Raw genomic sequence first — 20,800 nt, forward strand, 5'->3', positions numbered from 1 at the left:
GCGGTTTGGCTTAGTTGAGTGGATTAGGTATGCGGAGATGCCGTGATCGATTGGGTCGATCGAATGGGAAAGAACACGGGATCGAAGAATGAGTCCACAGATCACTCAAGAGGAAGGAGAGGGGCTTCCTATTAATCAAGTTGAATGGGATAAGAAGCGACAATTCCGGTCTCCTTCTCTTTCTCTCTCTTTGTAATTGGCAATTGTAATAATGGAAGCACGAGGAATCAATAGCTTAGTCTTAGTGGGCAGAGAGAAAGGAACTGAGAGCGAGAGGACGAAGATTAAGATGAGTAAGTAGGTGAAGAGTTTGAGGATAGACGTTGGATAAGGGAAGAAGCGGTAGGGAATGGATAGATGGATGGAGAGAGAGAATAGACGAAGGAGATGTGATAATATGGCTAGTAAGACCCGAAGGGGAAGATGAATGAACGGACTTGTATGGATGGTGTATATGTGAGAAGTGTGGGAGAAAATGCAAATGTGAGTGCAAGAAGGAAGAGTGTGTGGAGGTGGATTGGCTTCAGACTTGCTTGCTGGGTAGGGGTGGGATGAGCATCGAGCGATGCAGGCACCTGGGCAGTCGAATGGGATGGCCATGAATGAGGAAATTAGTGGATCACCCTTCGCTGCGCCAGGGAGTGGAGCTCGTACGTAGTTCGTGACTGGGGGACGGAAGTGACAAGGGATATACAGATATACATAGTTGCATTATACATTAGCGTATATACATTCTACAAGTACATATGAGGTACGTAGCCTTGTACACAAGGGGACTAAATGGGAACATAAGGACAAGAAGGGAATAGAAACAATAACAACATGCACCAGATCCCATCACCGTCATCAAATCAAAGCTAAAGGGGGCCTTTGTGTAAGCTATTTAGCATCTAATAAAACAGACAGTATCAACACTGTAGATAGAGTAAGCAGTGGGTGAAAATGACGATAGAAGGGCTAGATAATTTCAACAATGGATTACGCAATCAGATAGTTGTCTACCTTACTTGGGTCTCTTGACTCCTGCCATAAGACTATATAATCGAAGGAACCAGAATGTATCTTCGTAGCGGCCTGGCCAAATACGATGCTGAAATTTGGGTCAACTGTACACTTGCCACAGTATAAGCTTCTTAAAAAAGATACTGGGGACAATGGGCTCGAGACCTCCATCAGGTACCTAGGTATCTACATAACCTTAAGCTTTGCAACGGCAAAAACGATAAGTACCATGGGTACGTACAGATACGTACAGATGGAAGCTTGTCGAATCATGAACCACGCGGTTTGGCACGGACTCCAGTAGGAATGCCGCTAGCGGCTGCACCGTGTACAATAGTCTACTGCTCTTGCTCCAATTAGGCGAACTAGTCTGGGATCGCCACACCGCCATCTACTTAAAAGGACTGTACCTGATAACAATTTCCGGTGCAAACAAGGCAGGGAGCCGGGGGCAAAGGAACAATGACTTAGGTAACCCTCCATCTTCGTTGGAGAGATCGACAAGTATACTTTATCCTCGACAAGGTACTGCATTGAATTAGCCCTGCTGGCGTTATTCCAGGCACAAAGCAGAAATAAGTCAAGACAGGGAGAGAGATTTGGAGAGAGAGAGAGTAGAGACTTGGACACGTTGCTATGGACCCCACGATCATTTCTGATGGCGGCCAATGGTTCGCGTCTCGACTCTTCTAGCATCTTCAGTTTCACTTGATTTTAAAACAGGCGCCTTATTGGTTCATCGATATGCACTCCTTTCTGCCTGCATCTTAAGCTTGTCGTCTTCCCCCAGGCTTTGTAGGTACATAAAATATCAGCTATGCCTAGCCTGGAAGTTATGTATTTGGTCGACGTTGACCGCCTTTGTGTAATTTCCAATCGATGCAGGATACCATTTTCGTGGCCAGCCGGGTCGGCAGTATTCAAGGGATCATCAGCCAACTAGAAAGCCATATCGATCCCAGGACGCTCGTCGCGTCGCACATGTACGTTCATGCTCTTACAATAGGAGGCAGTGAAGGGATCGTGTTTTTGCATATGGTATTACCGGTACGCAAATGTGAGCGCCTCGAGAAACTTCCGTGATTACAAGGAGGTCCACAGAGGCCATTAAAGCTGTAAACAATTGAAGGATTATGACTTCTAAGAACCGGACATTGGATGACATCCTACGGTCTTGCGGCCACCATTTTGCGCCCGACTCGGGAATTGTTGGGGCCCTTTCTGGGTACCATATGTGCCGGATTAATCCGGGGTAACTCTGAGTTGGGGTTTTGATTGAAATTTGATACGGTTTAATGCAGGTTGGCATCATCTCCCCTTACAGAGGACGATACAGTGCATGTACGAATCCTAGGCGAGTAGATCTCACGATGGTAGGGAGACGCCGATTGAGGATGATGCAATATTTTGGGGGTAGATGGGTAGATGACTGATCGTCTCGCCCCTTTCGGCAGCCCAGGAAGACGACATTCCATGGTGGCGTGTCTGCGTGTCTGACACTTGTGGTGTACTAAGTGATAAGTGTTGTGTGCTAAAGTGAAGAACCGATTTCTCTGTCGTGTGACCTTAAAACGGCAGTGGTCCGGGTATCGTCCAGCAGCATTCCAATTAAATGGCCTATACAAAGTGGATGGAAACAGTAGCGTCTCAGTTCTTTCCGATGTGGCCGACACATGTATGCCATCGTCATGCATGACTGAGAATAATGCAAATACGCGTTCAACGGTTTCAACCCCAAATATTTGGGTCTTGTCCCGGAGCAACCCAGAACAACGTGAACGAGTCAGTTTCTCCCGCAAACGGCTGTTATCAATCCATCAATCCCAACGGTGATGGGTTACAAATCCGCTTAAATCGAACGCTTTAAATACGCTGTTCCAGACCGGGTTAACTTTGACAGATACGCTGCTTGAAACATCTTGTTTTGTTACAGAGCTATAGATGATAAGTGAGCAGATATAGACGTAGTATAGCGGTGAAGACGACGATAGAATCGCATAACACCATAAAGTGGAAACCGGCTAAAAGGCTTCCTATACTATAACAATAGTATAGTATAGAATGGACTATAGTAGAGGCTTGAGACTGTATAGGTTAGGCTGTAGTTTTATCGTTCCTGTTCCTTCGACGCGTACACCTGCTGTTGAATCGAAAAAGACACTTGGCGTCGAATGCCTCGATAGACTATCGCAAACTAGGTACCTAGATTAGGTACTGTAAGTACCTAACCTAGGAGCCTGGCCCAAGTACAGTAGGTACGCTTATCGTGAGGTGGGTCGTCCGAAGAGGTGGTGGCTGATGATGGCTGAGATTGCATCGTACCTAGCCCCGTGAGATGCGTGTCGGGCTAGTCGGGGGGTGCCCTTCGTGCACGAGTTTCTTGATACAGCAAATAATAAGCAGGATAAGGTATCAGTACTAGTAAGTCGGCAGTAACTCTGTAAACAGGCAATTCCTATAACTATCCCATTGACGAACACAATAGAAGGAATAAGTATCCGGCCTTATTAAGATTATTACTATGACGACCACAACGTCGCCCGTGGAACCGAACCTATTTTCCTGTCCAGTTGTATGGGCACACGTCGTAGCGCATTGGATCCCATTTTCCCACGATACCAATAAAAATGGTTTATTTACTTTGGGAGGTTGGTTAGCTTGTCTGGTTAGAGTGGATAACGGATGTGTTGTAATGTTGTAATGCGGTAATGTTGAGAGACCGGCTTCGTAGCCGAGGATGCAAGAATGCAAGTACGCTGGGGGAAATATGCGGAAAGTATATGCAAAACTTTGAGAAGTCGCAGTAGTTCCAAGGTTAATTTCTATACTTCGATCTCTCATAGTGGATCATGGTGGATATCCGCTATCCTCTTTTCTGCCCAGTTTTGCCCAGTTTGCTCAGGTACCTAAGTATTTTTTGTCCATTTCGGCGGCCTAGTCTTTTGCCGACCCGCTCTTCATTTCCATTTTTGAATTTTGTTATCGTTATCCGCCAGCGTCCAGCCCGTTCCTGTCAGCCTGTTTATCGCTTGCCCCGCCAATTCCCTTCCTCTGAATAGCGCTTTCGCTTGTTTTCCCAACCTGGCCTCGTGTCTTGAAAGCATCAAACGCAAGTCATCCACAACCTCAAGCCTTGCTGCATTAATAACCTGCCGAAACCTTGTCGGTGCAGTAGTGGCCAACCTAGGTACGCGCTGCATCCTTGGGTCCCAACCTTTGGACGTCTTTAGGGGTTCTCTGCTTCTATTTCCTGCCATCTACGGACATTTTCTCTTGCATTTCTTGACCGCTTTCTCGACGACACGCATCAAGACGCGGTGTGCTGTGTAAATTTTTTATTTTCTCTCCAACTCTCTGTTTGATTCGGAGTTATACTCGGTCAGCGGTCAGACATAGAGAGAAAGGGAAGGAAGAGAAAAAAAATTTTCATTCTGCCCGTGAAATTATCTTTATTTTTCACGATCGTATCCATACGACCTTTCACCTTCACCGCTCTGCACTGACGGGAAGACTTGCATTGGTTTCCGCGGCGCCCCAGCCTGCTAGGTTTTACACAGATCCTAGAGATCAGACAGATATCCCCAAGATCCAGAAAGGACGGCAAGACCCACGGGTTCTCGACTCTGTCGCCATGGCTGCGTCTACTTCTGTTAAAGTCGTGCTATTAGACATTGGTAAGGACAGCTCTGAGCTTGCCCTTGCTTCGTATCTCTATCATTTTCTAGTATCAGCTTGGACCACCTCTGGGAAGAAAATATCACCCGGACATATTAGCTAATACGTATGTGTCCTTAGAGGGGACAGTCTGTCCAATCTCCTTCGTGAAGGATGTCTTGGTAAGACATTTCCAGTGGAAATCTTCTCCAACTGCGTATCTCGCATACCTACCCACCCCCCATGTAGCATAGCCCTGTACAACTGTATAACGATCGACTGCGAAATAGTGAACGTGATGCACCACCAGTTCGTCGCGTCCCAGGATTACTAGACTTTCATGTAACCTTGAAAGTTGCAATTAGGAGATCATAACTACTATGAATTACTATCGTTAAGCACCTCAATTCAAATAGCATAGTTGCTTACCGGCCACCTTTCATTGGCCCCTTGAAGCAAGGGTACATTAACTGACACGTGACTCCAGTTCCCCTATTCCTTGAAGGCCCTCCCGAAGACTTTGGAAACCCAGTGGGATGATCCAGAGTTTGCGAAATATAGGGATGCGTTTCCACCAGAATACTCGTCATCCAAAGAAGCACTAGAGGCCCATTTCCAGGATCTTGTGGCGAAGGATGTGAAAATAGCCTACCTGAAGAGTCTCCAGGGTTATCTATGGCAAGAGGGATATGCTTCAGGTGATTTGAAGGCGCCCCTATTTCCCGACGTAGCCGCGAAGCTATCAGGATGGCAAAGCAAGGGGCTTGAGATCATGATATATTCGTCCGGGTCCGTAGCGGCGCAGAAGCTACTCTTCAAGCATACCGATGCATCCCCGTCGGACTTCACGCCGCTGATCTCGGATTGGTTTGATACTGTGAACGCCGGACTCAAAACGGAGGCTAGCAGCTACAAGACTATCGCTAGTAAACATCCCGGATTTTCGCCTGGAGAGTGGCTATTCTTGAGCGATAACGTCAAGGAAGTGGATGCGGCTATTGAGGCTGGTATGCAAAGTATCGTTGTTCAAAGGCCTGGGAATGCGCCTCTGCCTCCTGAGGTGCCACGACGGTTACGAGTCATAGAGACATTCGATGCTTTCGATGGCGATCTCAACATTCAGGCCAACTAATTGGTCTAAGGGTAGATAAGAGGAATGAGGCCTCAAGCTATCTTTTGAGCGTGTGACGAGGTCCGCCTTTGACACGAATGCGTCGATAACAATCGAGAACAAGAGGCTAAACAAATAGGACTACATGGGAGCGACTTGGTGCAACAGGACTAACCTGGCGAACCAATCCGCGCCGGCCTTCTAATTGATGGTGTCGAGACGATTTGCAAATCGGCCATCCGGCACTCAACTTGATGTGGGGGAGGAGGACACGACTCGTAGACTAGTCAGTATGAACCGATTTTCAGTTGGAGATACCCAAAATTTCCCACCCCCGAGCCTGTTGATCGTGTGGAGGACCATGTAGTCTGTCGTATAGTCGCGTACGTGTAGTGGTGTTCCCCAGGTTCTAGACTTGCGCAGGTCAAAATACTCCACCCTATAGAGTTGCCCCTTTCTAATATGGGAACCGAGACATCGAAGATTCATGTTATTCATGTCTCTGTACTCCAATGGATGACAGGTACGTTCCACCTGCCTACGATGTAATCTCACCCATTGTTAGTGTCTCGGGATTGCAAGCCGAAACCTCTGTAATAGCATCAATAGCGACATTTCACGATAAGTATCTTCGTTCTCAAGCAACACCACGTAATGACTTATGAGCAAATAACGACGGATATCCATGAGTGTCTACTAGATATCTCCTTGGCTACAGTGTATGTCAATTAAATTCGTACGGGTTTCCTGAGGCGAAGAGCCGTCCCGCCGTAATTAGTCTCCCCAACCCCCCATCACCCACTAGCGATCTTTAACGCATACGTGATAATCTGCAGCATGATAGCTTCACGATGGTCCTGACTAGTTTAATTAAATAAGTCGGCGATCGAGACCTAGGATCGCCGCTGTCTCCAAGGAGTGGAATCCGGGGTAAAACGAATTAAATCCACGCACCAATTACATGACTCGTCATCCCGCCAGAAGAGTCCGTTTCAATCCGCCAAGGGGTTCGCTCCTCCATGATATGAGCTAAGATATTGGAGATAGCTTGATCGGCCATCCGTCATCTGACCAAAGCGGGGTCTATGTAATCCTCATCGCTAAAGCCAAGTTCATCCCTATAGGCACTATAGGTCGCCGCTAGCAACGCCAGATTACGAACGGTAGTATCGTGACTAGGAGCTTCGCTGGAGTATCACTGGCTCGATGGGTGTAAGGGCAACATTTCAACATGAAATCCAAGTAATAACTGCCAATCTGCTTGCTCAGGACGCATTTCAAAGAAACAGCTCAACAAAATATAACCCTAGCTAGCCGATTGGATATATCGATACGGCTGGCATTGGCGTGAAAGCAAGGGACTGTCAGTGATATCGAGTTCTTTGTTATGAACCAATATGAGCAATTGCTCGTCACCAATTTGTTTTCATGTTGGTATTTGATTGAAATACGTAAATGTGACGAATAGGGGTGATATCACGCGATCAATGCTCAAAGGACCAATACGTACTTGTCTAGCATAATATTAATATTTTATTATTCCCGCACATATCGCCGACGACAATAACCTAAATAGCGAAAGATCAGTTCAAGGGGAACCACCCCGGATAAATCTGCCGAGCAGATTGCTGGGAATTAGGAAATGAGTGATTGCGCGTAGTCATTCAATTAAGACCGCCAATCTTTTCTTTAGGTGTCGCACTAGTCCGAACAACTGCAACCGAAGGGATTTACTGCATGAGAGGGAGCGCCGTGATTGACTGTAGTGGTGAGATGTGCTTCCATCTTTAGTCACACTGGGTAATTGATCGCTGGGTACCTTGACTGGTTATCTTGGACGTTCCGGGATTCCCCAAAAGCCACTGAACCAATACCCCGATCAAGGGCGGATGTCACCTGAGCAACGCTGGATACTTTTGTTGGTAGCAGCGCTGAATTCAAGCCTATCGGATGGGTGTATGATGGTTGCGGGGTAGAGTCGGGGCTATACAAAGCCACTGACGATCTCGATAGACAGAGAAGCGTCGCAGTATTCAGACCACCAAGAAGTGCGCCTGCCAATATATGCATCAGATAAGTTGCAAGACTGGAGGCAATAGGATAGGACGAAAGGACTGACCTTTAGTGCTGACACACATGCATATTGTGACCCTCATGAGAGAATAATCGACGAGAGCGACGATGGTTCTGGGCCTTGATGATACCCTCCCTCATAACATCTGCTCGAACGCCTAGGCCCGTCAAATTGATTTGATTGCAAGCCTCATTGATGGTAATTGACAACATGAATGGCAAAGATAAAGATAATCGGAAACACGATCATCGATCATCTTGAAGGGCCTTGAATTACGACTGCAAAATTATTCCTGGAATGTCCGGTCCGAAGTTCTAGTTTTTTGAATATCTTCAGGGGAGACTGAGGTCCAGATTTCCTAACCCATAGGTAATACACAAGTCTTTGTGTGACCTTAGTTTGTACTTTCACATATCCTAATGTGCTCATGATGGATTCCATATGGGGCTCGTCCATGTATCTCGAGTTGGTAACACACTATTGAATCCATTGGTTAATACATAAAACTGACAGCGAAGTAGACTACATAAGCGTCACCATGAATGATACATTGGCATTGAGGACAGCAAGTCATCAACAACCCGTGTAGGCAGGGCTGCGGAAAAGGTGGGATGTGACTTGGATATCGGAATCTGACTTACTGGTGCAGGGAGGACCATGAACAAACTCGGGAAGAGGTCGCGCAGTCCAGAGGAGGGTTGCATATCAGGTTGCTTTAAGAAATCCAAAGTTCTCAGAAGCATTGCGCCTCGTCCTGCAGCATCGGGAACAAAATTCAGAACCAGCGAGAGACTAATTATGTCGAATCGTTCCGAGTCATCCTTGGGTAAAGGTCTCTTCATGAAATCTTGCTGAAGAATGCCTTCGCTTTGGCTGTTTAAGTCTATCCTCTTCATATCAAAGTACTCGCTCCTTGAACATGCATTTGTAGTGCTCAATGCTCCAACTTCAAGCATTCTCAAACGAGCTCCTTTAGGTAAAGTATGATTAGAAATTGTCGGTTTGAGCCATTCCATTAGGACATGAGAACTATCCCCACCACGATCAAGGCGTTGCCCCTGAAGGCTGGCTTGTTGATATTTCTCAATGCCGCCTAATGCAGTGATCTTAGCATCAATAGCAACTTCGGCAGCTCGGTCTCCTTTAGCAATCGCCTGTGCCTTCTTCTTTTCTAGAAGATGATGCGCATTGATTAATGATTTAGTAGCTTTCCTTGATATTGTCTTCGGTTTTCTGGCTGTAGGAGGTCGGCCTGCAGTGAGGCTCTTCATACGAGTTGTCTTTTTCACCCCCATCGTAGATGTCGAGTTGTTCTGGTCAGATGGAAAGGCAGCATGGATAATGTTAAGGGTGAAAGTTTGCACAGCTCGTTAAAGTAGTAAGACGGAAGGTTCTGATGAGTGAATATTTCCTAAGTCTAGATGTCGCCTTAGTTCCCGCTTAATGTTCAAAGTAACTAGTTAGTGCCTGCCTCGATCTTGTCTTGCTCCAGAGCTTTAACTGTTAGTCAGACAGTGGCACTTAGATCATCTAGCGGTACAGCTTGCCGCTTGGTCCTGCCTAAAAAATGCGAGAGCCAATTAAATGGACCCGCTCAAATCACAGTTGATAAGGTGGGGTCTTAAATCTCCCACCGGATCGGTTCCTTCACGGATTAACCTCTCGGATTAACTTCACATCAATTTATCCGATCTTCAGCACAGTTTATCCGAAAATTTTCACCACAATGCAGGCCATTAAAGATAACGCTAGTGCTCTAGCCCTAAGCGAGGACCTACCCACCAAGAGCTGGAAAATCGAGCGATACTTTTTCTTCCTCGAAGCTGGCTACGATCAACAACAACTCGAGAAGCTCTCATCCATCACCAATTCCGATTCCGACTTCTCGACCAACAGCAAGATGGGTCCCAAGGTTTCTACCAAGAAAGGTACATAATTATTATTCTTATCATATATATGCTATTTATTTTTCCCGTCATGGCATCTTTTTGGAATCGGCGCAGTTCTCGTGCGCGCCTCCCCGGTCGACGCATCGAGCAGAGCAGATTTTGCGAGTTCTAATTAAGAGCGATTGCTGATGTATTTTCTTCATTACAGGCGGTGCCTCCAAGGCGCCTAAGGGTACTAAGCAAGCCAACGCTGCTGCTAAGGCTGCCCTCCGTGGTGTGAGTAGAGAAAAAAAATATTTCTATGTTAATCTCCTACCTCCGCTATCGCGATGCTAATTGTACCTCAGGACAACGGCAACAAGAAGCGCAAGGTTCGCACCTCGACCACCTTCCACCGACCCAAGACTCTCCAGCTCTCGCGTTCGCCCAAGTACCACCGCAAGTCGTTCCCTCACGAGCCCCGTCTGGACGAGCACAAGATCATCATCCACCCCCTCAACACCGAGAGTGCCATGAAGAAGATCGAGGAGAACAACACCCTCGTCTTCATCGTCGACCCCAAGGCCAACAAGGCTCAGATCAAGCAGGCCCTTAAGAAGCTTTACGACATTGACACTGTCAAGATCAACACTCTTATCCGGTATGAACAAAAATTTTACATTGCGCTAATGTGCCTGAACTAATTATTTCGAATAGACCCAACGGATCCAAGAAGGCCTACGCTCGCCTTACCGCCGATGTTGACGCTCTTGACATTGCCGCCACCAAGCTTGCTCTCGTCTAAATACGGAGTTGTGAAAATGGAGGGTTGATTTGCGCGGTGATTTCGCTAGGGATGGGCAATTGCTACAGCGGGTATTGCAGATGAATTGCACAGGATGCGCATCCCGATTCGGCACGGACATATGCATTAGGGTTGGCGTTGTTTTGCCCACGGTTAGGCTCATGAGATCAACGGAAAAGAATTGATTCCTTTAATGAATGAACACCAATCGGCTTCCCTCGAGTGATTTTAACTTGCTTTCCTATTATTTTACCGCTTCGTAGATGCTATAAGACGTAAAATTCATGCCTACCAGGCGGTTCAGAGTGGTGTTCGTATCACAGCCAAGCCCGTGGATTCTATATAATGCCTTCGGCCCGTAATTTTGGCGTAGCTATTCGTACATCTCTTCATTTTCATGGCCGCCAATATGACATCGTCAACCAGATATCCCAACCAGCTTCCATAATTTTATCGTTTTACCTTTCCCATATTCGTCATAGTTACGCGAGAAATATCAATAAACCGGTTCGTGCAGTTTACCATGCAACTCTCCTCGCCCTTATCTAATTTCCCATTTCGAATTGGCCCCGTGACGCATTGCTTGAAGCATACGTCCGTCATGGCGTGTACGCCTGTATGGAAGTTGTGCGTTAGCGGACTTGTTAAACCTGAGCTTCCGATTTTGCTTTGTAGCTTTCGGTTTTGGGAGGGGTATAGATGGGTAAGCAGAGAGGTAGTGCTTGGCGAGGCAAAGAACTACTGGGGATAATACGATGGGAGGGGGGAAAGGTGAAATACGCACTGATATTGATGCGCTGTCGCGCGGCCTCGCTGTCAAGGTGCAGGCGTAGTTCCCGCTTGTCCTTGTCGTTCAGCTGTTTGGGGTCGATGTTCTCCAGGAAATCGGACATTTTGACGTTTCGCGAACCAGTATTGAGGTACGAATCGGGCCGCCGCTTCGATGCTGGTATGTGTAAGTGACAATTTAGAGGGTGCACCTATGCGGAGAGGTTGGTCACTGTTGGTATGAATGACCGATGACGATGTTTGTTGAAGGATGAAATAAATTTACAGCAAGCGAACTTTGTCAACTCTTGTTTATCGATAAGCGGTGATCATCTACGCTCCCCATCACTAACAGTTGATGTCATAAATTCAAAAGAAAAATATTACAATTTTATTATAATAAGGAGATGGATATTTAATCTTTGATACAATATTTATTTTAAATGACAGGTTTGTATATACATGAGTTGGTGGGAAATATATCCGATTTTCTGTTGAAGAAACATGTGAATGTTCATCTAGGGTATCATTTGTGTCTATATGTACTTGTAAGGGTTCATAATACCATTCTAAAGAGTTGTTAGTATGTAGTTGAAACGATGAAAATGATTCATGTATTGCTGATATGCTTACCGGATCGTAGAGATTCTTGATCTGCTTCATCAACCCTACCGTCGTTTCGTTCCGGCTATAGCCGATGTACTTCTTCTTGGCTAGACCTAAACCGTGTTCAGCACTGATGCTGCCATTCTTACTGTTAATCCATTCGTAAACGTATGGTTCAAGGGCCTCTTCTACTTTCTTGTCGTATCTCCGCACAGCAACGTTGAGGTGTAGATTTGAGTCGCCCATATGACCATAACCGACTACGTCCACGACGGGGTAGTCGTCGGTTTCGCCTTTCAGTCCCGCGTCTTCCATCCTCTTTCTAACATCCTCTACCAATTGGTACATATCTTTTAACGGGATTGAAACATCGTACTTGTAGACCCCTCCCCAGTGCCCTGAAGCCTCTGATATTCCTTCTCTCGAATTCCATAATGACCTGAGTTGAGTTTCATCTTGTGCTACGACACCATCGGCGACGATTTCCTTGGACATAATATCTTCAAGGAAAGCTTCTAACTTCTCGCTATCGTGATCGGAGTTCGATCCACTTGTTTCTATAAGACAATAGAAAGGGTGCTCTCCTTCGAGCGCCGACTCGGCATCCTTGGCCTTGTAGTACAAGCCTAGACTCTGGGAATCCATCAACTCGAAAGCGGATAAAATTTCGCCAAGCTGAGTTTTGGCTTCTCTGAAAGCCTGCTGCATTTTCTCGTAAGATTCAACACCGAGAAACGCAACATTGACGGCTTTAGATCGCTGGGGGCAGTGTATTGATATCGCGGTGATCATGCCAATGGTTCCTTCCGCGCCAATGAAGAGCTGCTTCAGGTCGTAACCAGTGTTATCTTTTCGTAATTTGCTTAAGTCATTCAAGATTGTGCCGTCGGGTAACACGGCCTCAATCCCCAAAACGGTACCGTGCAAACTTCCGTATCGCAATAATCGGAGCCCACCGGCATTAGTTGAGACATTACCACCAATTTGGCATGAGCCTTTCGCACCCAGGTCAAGGGGGAAGATGTAGCCCTTCTCGGCAAGGAATTGATCGGCCACTTCAAGCACGACACCTGCATCTGCGACTAATATACCGCTCACTTCATCAAAGAATCGGATTTGTTTCATTCGGCTAGTGCTGACAACAATCTCGTCGAACACAGGTACAGAGCCACCGACAAGACCGGTATTTCCACCTTGAGGGACAACAGCCAACTTGTTGTCATTACAATACTTTAGAATCTTGCTGACTTCCTCCGTTGATCCGGGTTTCAACACCAATTTGCAGTGTCCTTGATACTTTCGCATCCAATCTAAATTGAATGGCTGTAAGTCATCCTTCGCCATCTCGCCGGTTACACCATCAACTATGGCGGAATCATTCCCGAGCAGACTTTTGAAATAATCAACATGCTCTTTTGTTAACTGAGCAAAGCGTTCGTCCCGCTTGATTTCGGGATAAGAGTCCGTGGTAAACTTAGCGCCTCTTGTACCTGAAGCTTGCAGTTGTCTCGGGGCCGTGCTTGATATGCATCTCGTGGCATACACGGCGGGGTGAGCTGCCGCTACAGATTTTTTCAAGCTAGGCGTTGCCACCCGTCTTAACACGGGAGTGAGTTTTGACCTGCAAGCCATTTTGGACGTTTAAGTTTAGGAACGGTCTACGAAAAGAACTTTTCGAATAAGAATTTATTAAAGAAAAGGCTAAAATGACGCGGTCCCTCCTGTCAGCATGGATGGAATTAATTGAAAAAGTGACGGCGAAACTCAATTCCCCGGGATTATCGATAGAAGGTAGGACCCGCCTGTAGATCTTTAGCCCACCTCTCAGCCCACCTGATTCCGATTTAGGTAACACAAGTCTAGACCTGAACCCTGCTCTGCCCTGGCTTGGCTGATTACGAAGCTTATCCCGTTATCGATAGAGCATTAAATCGAGCGGCGGCAGGGAAGTAGCGGGGCGGGAATAGGGGATCCCCTCGGCAACCAATTGTGGACGTTAAAGAGGTACACAATCGCTGTAGCATTCCCAACTTGGTAAACCCAATGCAACCTTATCAACACCAACACCAACCCAGCACAGCACCAGCACTTCCAAGGTTCTCATGCTGCAAATGAAAGAGAGAGTTACTACTTGACACTGCGGCTTTGTGCGAGATCATCTCTATCCTGTATTTACTCCTAACCTAGGTAAACTTCCAATTACCACGACAAAACATACCGTCTTTCATCCCACGTACCATCGCCATTTGTACCACTCCGACATTCGAGAAGACTTCAAAATAGTCTGCCTAATCCACCACACTCCGAATTGCTTGCCGCCTACGTTTACTACATATTCTATCTCGCCTTCGACTCTTTCGACAAGCATTTACTAGTCGAAGGCGGAGAATTTACGACAAATACCACCTAATTGCCGTATCGCGTTCCCCTATTTCTACCTACGCTGCCCCTGAGCGGCTGGGGAGCCACTTCCGATCAAGATGGCTCACCAATGGATTAACGTCCAACAAAAGACGTTTACTAAATGGTTAGCTAGCACTTTCGAAGTTTCTATAATTAAAATATGAGACATAATTTCTCGGTTAACAGTCGCATGAAACTAATACTGGAATGTTAGGATGAACACCAAGATTCTGCCGAGGGGCGTGGTAGTGAAAGATCTCGTTACAGACCTAAGTGATGCCGTAGGACTACCTTACATACTAAATCATATATACCCGCTAATTGCTATATAATACAGGTTCTCCTGATACACTTGCTCGAGTGCTTGTCGAATGAATCCTTGGGACGATATGCCGCGAAACCGAAGTTACGAGTACAGAAGTTCGAAAATGCCAATACAGCGCTCAATTTCATTAAATCGAGAGGGATACAGATGACCAATATTGGTGCGGAAGATGTGGTCGACGGCAATCGCAAGATTATCCTAGGTTTAATCTGGACCCTCATTCTGCGATTTACGATCAGTGACATCAATGAAGAGGGTATGACAGCCAAAGAGGGTCTTCTATTATGGTGTCAACGCAAAACGGCATGTTATGATGAAGTCGACGTTCGAGATTTCAGTACGAGTTGGAATGATGGGCTCGCCTTCTGCGCCTTGCTCGATATCCACCGACCCGACCTTATCGACTACGATGCCCTAGATAAATCAGACCATCGAGGGAACATGCAGCTAGCATTCGAAATTGCTCATAAGGAGATCGGAATTCCGGATTTGCTAGATGTCGAAGATGTTTGTGATGTTGCCAAGCCAGATGAGAGGAGTTTGATGACGTATATCGCCTATTGGTTCCACGCCTTTTCGCAGATGGAGAAGGTTGAGAATGCTGGTCGACGAGTAGAGAAGTTCGTAAACAACATGCAAGGGGCCTGGGAGATGCAAAGCGCCTACGAGAGACGAATGGCCGAATTGTTGAAGCAGATCAGAGAACAAGTAGAGCAGTGGCAACAAGCAACATTCGAAGGAACCTATGTCGATGCAAAGAAGCAAGCTGCCGAATTTGCGTCCTATAAAAGGGGTAAGAAGAGGGATTGGGTCGCCGAGAAGAGCGATCTAGCGACATTACTAGGAAACATCAAGACCAAACTGGGCACGTACCGACTCAGAGCTTATGAACCACCTCCAGAGCTGTCGTTAGAGACTATGGATAAAGAGTGGGCTAGATTGACCGAAGCTGAGATGATGCGTGCCCAGCTCATTAACGAGACCATAAGAGAGTAAGCCTTTATGACGTGACCCATATTATCCTCCTGTCACTAATATTTTTCGCAGCATCAAGAACGCCCTCCGTAAATCATTTGCCGACAAGGCGAATGATTTTGCTCTAGCTCTCAACACAATGCAAATCGCGATCTCTGGTCTCGAAGGTGATGTCGAAGACCAATTATTGCACGTGCGAAGACTAAGCGACAACCTACCGCCGCTAGATGCATACCTAGAGAAGATCGCAGCAGTCGACGCTAAGTGTCAGGAAGCCAACATCGAAGAAAACGACTTCACAACGTACACGTATGATGAACTACTATACGAACTCGGATTGGTGAAATCGTCAGTACAGAAGAAGCTAGCCTTCTTAGAGAACCAGATGGTAGCGCGCAGCATGACGAATTTAACACCAATTCAGTTGGAGGAGTTCGAATCGGTGTTCCGGCATTTTGACCGAGACGATACCAATTCCTTATCAGAGCTCGAGTTTTCGGCGGCACTTGCATCGCTAGGGCTGGTGTTTAGCGAAGATGAAATGCACGATTATTTCGTGGATACATCACGAGGCCGCGATCGTGTCACCTTCGAGCAGTTTATTCGCTTTATGGTTGATGTAACTGAGGACCAGAACACAGCCGAACAAGTCTTCCAAAGCTTCCGCGAGGTCGCTGACGGTAAACCGTATGTTACCGAGATGGACCTCCGGCACTCTCTCGTACCCGACGAAGTCATCGAGAAACTTTGTGAAATCGTACCTCCGCATCATGGACCCGACATGGCCCAGGACCGTGGCGTGCCTCAATTTGACTACATCAGCTTTATGGAGAAGATGATCTCAGGCCCGCGGCATGATGGTAGCAGTGAAGGCGGCCCAGTAGGAGGGGAAGGAGGTGGTCCGCTACAGGAGATAACAAACGGACGCGTCAGCCCGACAAAGAAAGCCAACGGATTTCACTGAGTCCCTTTCCTCTCTAAATCGAACAAAACCTAAATTCCCCTCGCCTCGAGGTTTGGCTACATCCTATTTAATACGCCGAAATGGGCCAGGAGCACGGCCTGTGGCTGTTGCTATTTCGCATTTTTTATACTTCTTTTGACGTTGCTAAGTAGCAAACAAGCAAGTAGGGTGGAGGAATTGGATTTTTTTTTGCCGAAAAGAGGACCGAGCGGCTGCGCAACGAACACTTCTACATAACACAAACTATTAGGTAATCAATGGGTGGGCCAAAAATAAAGGAGACGAGATGAAGAGGCGATGTGATGAGATGGGAAGTGAGAAGACTGAACTGGACTTGCTGGCTACAGCAATGGCTAGGCAGAGAGGACAAGTACGAGTTGAGGAAGAGCAGAAGGGTTAAGAGCTCTAAGCTAGTAAATAGTTATTTATACCTAAGTAGAGAGCAGCATCAATCAGGGTGTCTGTTCTCCTTTTTCCGAGTTGGACTGATTAGTTGGTACTGATTCGTCGTTGGTGGGATGGTGTGGCCGGCTTGCTTGCTCTATATATTGTTTCGCACGAAGTTGGCGTTGCGAACTGGAATTGGAACGAATCGAGGTCTTGTTCGTAGGTAATATATCCCCCTCTTGATTCATATATATAGGAAGACATAAACATAAATACACATCTTGAGTATGATAATTTGTTTCATGTGTTATTTCATTGACTGATGATTTGAGGATAAGAGGCATTGCCGTCTTTTCTAAATTCCTTCTCTTATTGTATTGTTACTCCACTCCGAACTCCGAATCTCCCTTCTATATCGGCGGACCAGACCGGACTCCTTTCAAATTGCAAAAGCGAACAATCATAATCCCTTCATAAACTCCATCCTATGCAGATGCGCCCGTAGATCCCATAAATGAAAAGCCCCATACACCTATGTAGGTACCTACACATCATACTCGCAGCAATTTCATCTCCTCCGCCCGCGGTATCGAAGTATTAAAATTCTAGGCACGCTGGCTTCTTATTCCTTAAAGGCGTCCATGTCCTTGAGGGCACCAGCGAGGCGACGATAATCCCGCAGCAGCTCTAGGACGTCACCGATTCTAAGATCAGCGGGGTTCTGGAGCTCCATGAATTTCTTCTTGGGCGGGTCAATCTTCGGAATATCCTTCGGCGGTAGTGCCGCGGCGATATCCGGGAATGCCTAGATTAATTCATTATTAGCACTTGTGCAAATCCATATACAGAGAGAACCTTTACCGTAGCTAAATCCCCGCCATCTGCTGTCTTGACGGCAGCGTCCTTCGCAGGCGGGGTCGGAGTTGGAATAGTAGCTGCACGTCCAAAGCCACGCATCATACTCATTCCCGAAAAGCGGTTCATAGGGTTTAAAGAATTGCCTAAATTTCGCATCGACTCGACCAAAGCCGGGTTCGAAGATGAGGGCGAAGGCGTCGCGGCAGGGGTAGTAGGGTTCTCCTTATTCTCCGCTTTCTTGGAGCTACTCGCGCTCCTACCACTCCTCGTGCTATCTGCACTTCGGTCTCTGGCAACACCTTTACCACCAACCAAAGACAATAGTTTGTCTTCCTTTGCGGCTGTGGAGTGCTCCGTATTATCGCCTCCCTGAACCAAACTGCCATCAATAGAGGCATCATCCTCAGGAGGTGGAGTACCTATGAGCTTCCGTGCCTCGTCTAATGTTCTTGGTACCACTAATTCTCGCCCACTCGCAGAGCTATCTCGGAGTTTACCGAGCAAGAACTTATAGCTATCACCTAGACTAGTTCCGATAGTTTTGAAACCTTGGTCAGCGGTGCTGAATATTGAGTCACTTGCCGTCCCGATAGCTTGGGCTGGGGTCTGGATAAGATCGCTCAGCCTGCGGCGTTGAACGGCAGCTCTTAAGCTTGCAGCTGATTGGGTGTGCTTCACAGGCTGGACGTTCTCGGGTGTAGCAGTAGTCGAGTTTGATGCTGGCGCAGATAGGCCTGCGGTATAAGCAGGGGGGAAGGTTTCCGCCTTTGGCATCTCCGTTTGAGTCTCGAGTTTCACAGGCCCTGATGATGCTTCATCCGCCCTAAGACTGGCCAAGTCTACCGTCTGTAAAAAGGTGATTACAGCCTCGAGATTTGTCAGGCAATAAGCTGCTTCTCCCTCTAGTTTCTCTTCCCATCGAAATCTTTGTATGAAATTCGAATCGCTAATTACGTTGAGTTTCTCGGGAGGCATGGTTATCAATGTGTAGATAAGCATCGGCATAATCTCGTCGGCGGATGACGAGGGGTGGAAATGAGATAGAGTATCAACGATACTCTTGTGAGCAGCTTTGAGATGATTCAGCTTCCCCAGAGGGTATCTCTTCTCGTGCATATTATATAGGTCTTTCCGGGCTTGTTCTAAGTACCCTCGGATTTCCTCTTGCCTATTTGCGCGAGCTTCAGGTGTATCCTCTGAATCACCAAGGTCGACACCCAAGTCCGCAGGCCCAATGCCGACGAGAGCTAGCGCGGCCGTCTTAGATCTGAGTTTATCGTCCTGAGCCTCATCCTGAGTAGTTCTATGTCGGTATATCCGGTCGTAAATACCCTCGCAAAGCCGCCTTTCAACTGCTTCCTCGAGCAGAACTCTCTTTTGCTCTAATGCCTTTCTAGCCTTTTTCCTATTGGCATACTCATCGGCAGTGAGCATCTGTTGTTCCTCCTTTGTCGGTGTTGCTTTTGTTTTCTCCTTATTGCTAAAAGATGCCGCCTTAGCTCTAAGTAGGCTAGCTGCGGAGGCCCTAGAGTAACTCGAAGGGGTCGGCGAAGCTTCTCGTGTTTGTCGAGTAGCGAGGCTATCTATATGCGTCTTGATGTGTGATGCGGCAACATGGTAGAAGTCCTGAAATAATTTGGAAAGATTCTCGATATTGGGAGGTGCTGGGTGGACTTTGGCCGAAAGCGAGTCGATGAAGCTGATGCACCTGTTAGTCGCGTATAGACCAGGCAATGTGGTGTTCTAACTGACTTGTCTGTCTTGCTCACTAGCTCAATCGGAATCTCATCCATATCAACAGAAGCTCTCGGGGCTTCAATTACATCATCGTTGGTCTCCGACTCGAAGGTATCGGGCTTCTCCTTTTGCCGTGTTTGCTGCGGGGGTGTCTCCTGTATAATACTAACTCGCGGTGCAGCGCCATTCTCTATGGTACTTGCGCGTTGCGTTCGAGATTTCGGTCCGTTTGATTCTGGGGTTCGGTTACGAGGAAAGGTATTCGAGCTTGTAAGCGAGCCCGATTTAGGCTCGGGGCTTTGGGAGGGCGTAGTGGGCGCCATGAAGACTTGGGATAGCCTGGGCGCCATGTTAGTTAGCAGGGAATCAAGCAGTTTAAAATTCTTAATAATTTTCAAGAGCTAGTCAATAAAGAAAGCAATGCACGGGAGCTTCAAGTATTAAAACAAAGAATTTGAAACTTGTTGCAGGGACGCAATACCTCTCTCCACTCGTAGGCAGGGGACACAATGTGGTTGAAGATGGATATTAAGACGTCGGATATGCCTTTATGAGACGATGATAGACAAAAGGAGAGCCCATAAAGGCAAGACAGGGTCCAACATGGATTAGAATAAGTGCATCAACGTCTGACGCAGTGAGAAATAAGCCAAGAATATGTATGTAATAGCAGCCGGAAGGGAAAAAAGTGAAAATACATATGTAGGTAAGAAGTGTAAGGAAGTGTAAGTGGTGGAAGATGTGAAGATGTGTGTATAATGTAGTGTATAAGTTCGTACAGTTCGTGCATAAGGCAAGGTGAGGTGATGGAAGCTACAACGTGCCTTGTTAGGTATGTACTACTATGTAGGTACAGGTCGTAGCCTACGCGATAACGATCTAGAAAGTATACTAGTATTAAGTACAGTACTTTATAGTTGATGCATCGCTAACTTTTCTAGCTTAGCCTTGTGTCAGGGGTAGAGCCGCGCTAAATGCGGGCTGCCACTTCGGTATTTCAGACTTGCAGATATATGCTTCCATGTAATAAATTACTAAGTTATATTATAAGGCCTAGCTAACGTTTCTATATATTATTTGCTATATATACATGTGTCTTAAGAAGATATCTTCTAAGCAAGTACGATGTGTATTTCATCTTAATCACTTCCAAATCAAAACTCGACTTTAAAATAGATTTACCAACTAACAAGGCATTGGCTTACATCCATCCTTGCATTGATGTTCTGAATGTACTATACAAGACTTGCCTGATATAGGCAC

The 20,800-nt window shown here is 46.6% G+C and overlaps 7 protein-coding genes across 7 annotated transcripts; 3 read left to right on the top strand and 4 right to left on the bottom strand.

Annotated features, from left to right (window-relative positions):
- Positions 1–4,238: 4,238 nt before the first annotated feature.
- F4822DRAFT_29204 (enolase-phosphatase E1) lies at positions 4,239–5,901 on the top strand. The gene is made up of 3 exons (XM_051455048.1): positions 4,239–4,676; positions 4,798–4,838; positions 5,144–5,901. Exons 1-3 carry the CDS (start codon positions 4,634–4,636, stop codon positions 5,786–5,788), a joined length of 729 nt encoding a protein of 242 aa, XP_051319667.1. The 5' UTR covers positions 4,239–4,633; the 3' UTR covers positions 5,789–5,901.
- Positions 5,902–7,965: 2,064 nt separating this feature from the next.
- F4822DRAFT_29260 (putative methyltransferase-domain-containing protein) lies at positions 7,966–9,411 on the bottom strand. The gene is made up of 2 exons (XM_051455056.1): positions 8,483–9,411; positions 7,966–8,318 (listed from the first exon to the last, which is right to left on the bottom strand). Exons 1-2 carry the CDS (start codon positions 9,134–9,136, stop codon positions 8,094–8,096), a joined length of 879 nt encoding a protein of 292 aa, XP_051319668.1. The 5' UTR covers positions 9,137–9,411; the 3' UTR covers positions 7,966–8,093.
- A 202-nt stretch (positions 9,412–9,613) lies between these two features.
- On the top strand, positions 9,614–10,718 carry F4822DRAFT_386309 (60S ribosomal protein L25). Its single transcript, XM_051456699.1, has 4 exons — positions 9,614–9,769; positions 9,939–10,006; positions 10,078–10,370; positions 10,427–10,718. Exons 1-4 carry the CDS (start codon positions 9,742–9,744, stop codon positions 10,512–10,514), a joined length of 477 nt encoding a protein of 158 aa, XP_051319669.1. The 5' UTR covers positions 9,614–9,741; the 3' UTR covers positions 10,515–10,718.
- Positions 10,719–11,547, bottom strand: F4822DRAFT_386311 (Tim10/DDP family zinc finger-domain-containing protein). Its single transcript, XM_051456700.1, has 2 exons — positions 11,299–11,547; positions 10,719–11,128 (listed from the first exon to the last, which is right to left on the bottom strand). The coding sequence occupies exons 1-2, from the start codon at positions 11,405–11,407 to the stop codon at positions 10,965–10,967; spliced, it is 273 nt and encodes a 90-aa protein (XP_051319670.1). The 5' UTR covers positions 11,408–11,547; the 3' UTR covers positions 10,719–10,964.
- Positions 11,548–13,657, bottom strand: F4822DRAFT_386318 (uncharacterized protein). Its single transcript, XM_051456701.1, has 2 exons — positions 11,916–13,657; positions 11,548–11,851 (listed from the first exon to the last, which is right to left on the bottom strand). The coding sequence occupies exons 1-2, from the start codon at positions 13,518–13,520 to the stop codon at positions 11,819–11,821; spliced, it is 1,638 nt and encodes a 545-aa protein (XP_051319671.1). The 5' UTR covers positions 13,521–13,657; the 3' UTR covers positions 11,548–11,818.
- A 205-nt stretch (positions 13,658–13,862) lies between these two features.
- Positions 13,863–17,236, top strand: F4822DRAFT_386322 (calponin homology domain-containing protein). Its single transcript, XM_051456702.1, has 4 exons — positions 13,863–14,415; positions 14,506–14,572; positions 14,629–15,608; positions 15,664–17,236. The coding sequence occupies exons 1-4, from the start codon at positions 14,369–14,371 to the stop codon at positions 16,553–16,555; spliced, it is 1,986 nt and encodes a 661-aa protein (XP_051319672.1). The 5' UTR covers positions 13,863–14,368; the 3' UTR covers positions 16,556–17,236.
- F4822DRAFT_386324 (uncharacterized protein) lies at positions 17,176–20,430 on the bottom strand. Its single transcript, XM_051456703.1, has 4 exons — positions 20,019–20,430; positions 19,553–19,876; positions 17,804–19,499; positions 17,176–17,747 (listed from the first exon to the last, which is right to left on the bottom strand). Exons 2-4 carry the CDS (start codon positions 19,858–19,860, stop codon positions 17,565–17,567), a joined length of 2,187 nt encoding a protein of 728 aa, XP_051319673.1. The 5' UTR covers positions 19,861–19,876; positions 20,019–20,430; the 3' UTR covers positions 17,176–17,564.
- Positions 20,431–20,800: the final 370 nt, after the last annotated feature.

This window comes from Hypoxylon trugodes (genome assembly GCF_022578975.1).
Source record: "Hypoxylon trugodes strain CBS 135444 unplaced genomic scaffold F4822scaffold_1, whole genome shotgun sequence".
Classification (NCBI taxonomy): Eukaryota; Fungi; Ascomycota; class Sordariomycetes; order Xylariales; family Hypoxylaceae; genus Hypoxylon; species Hypoxylon trugodes.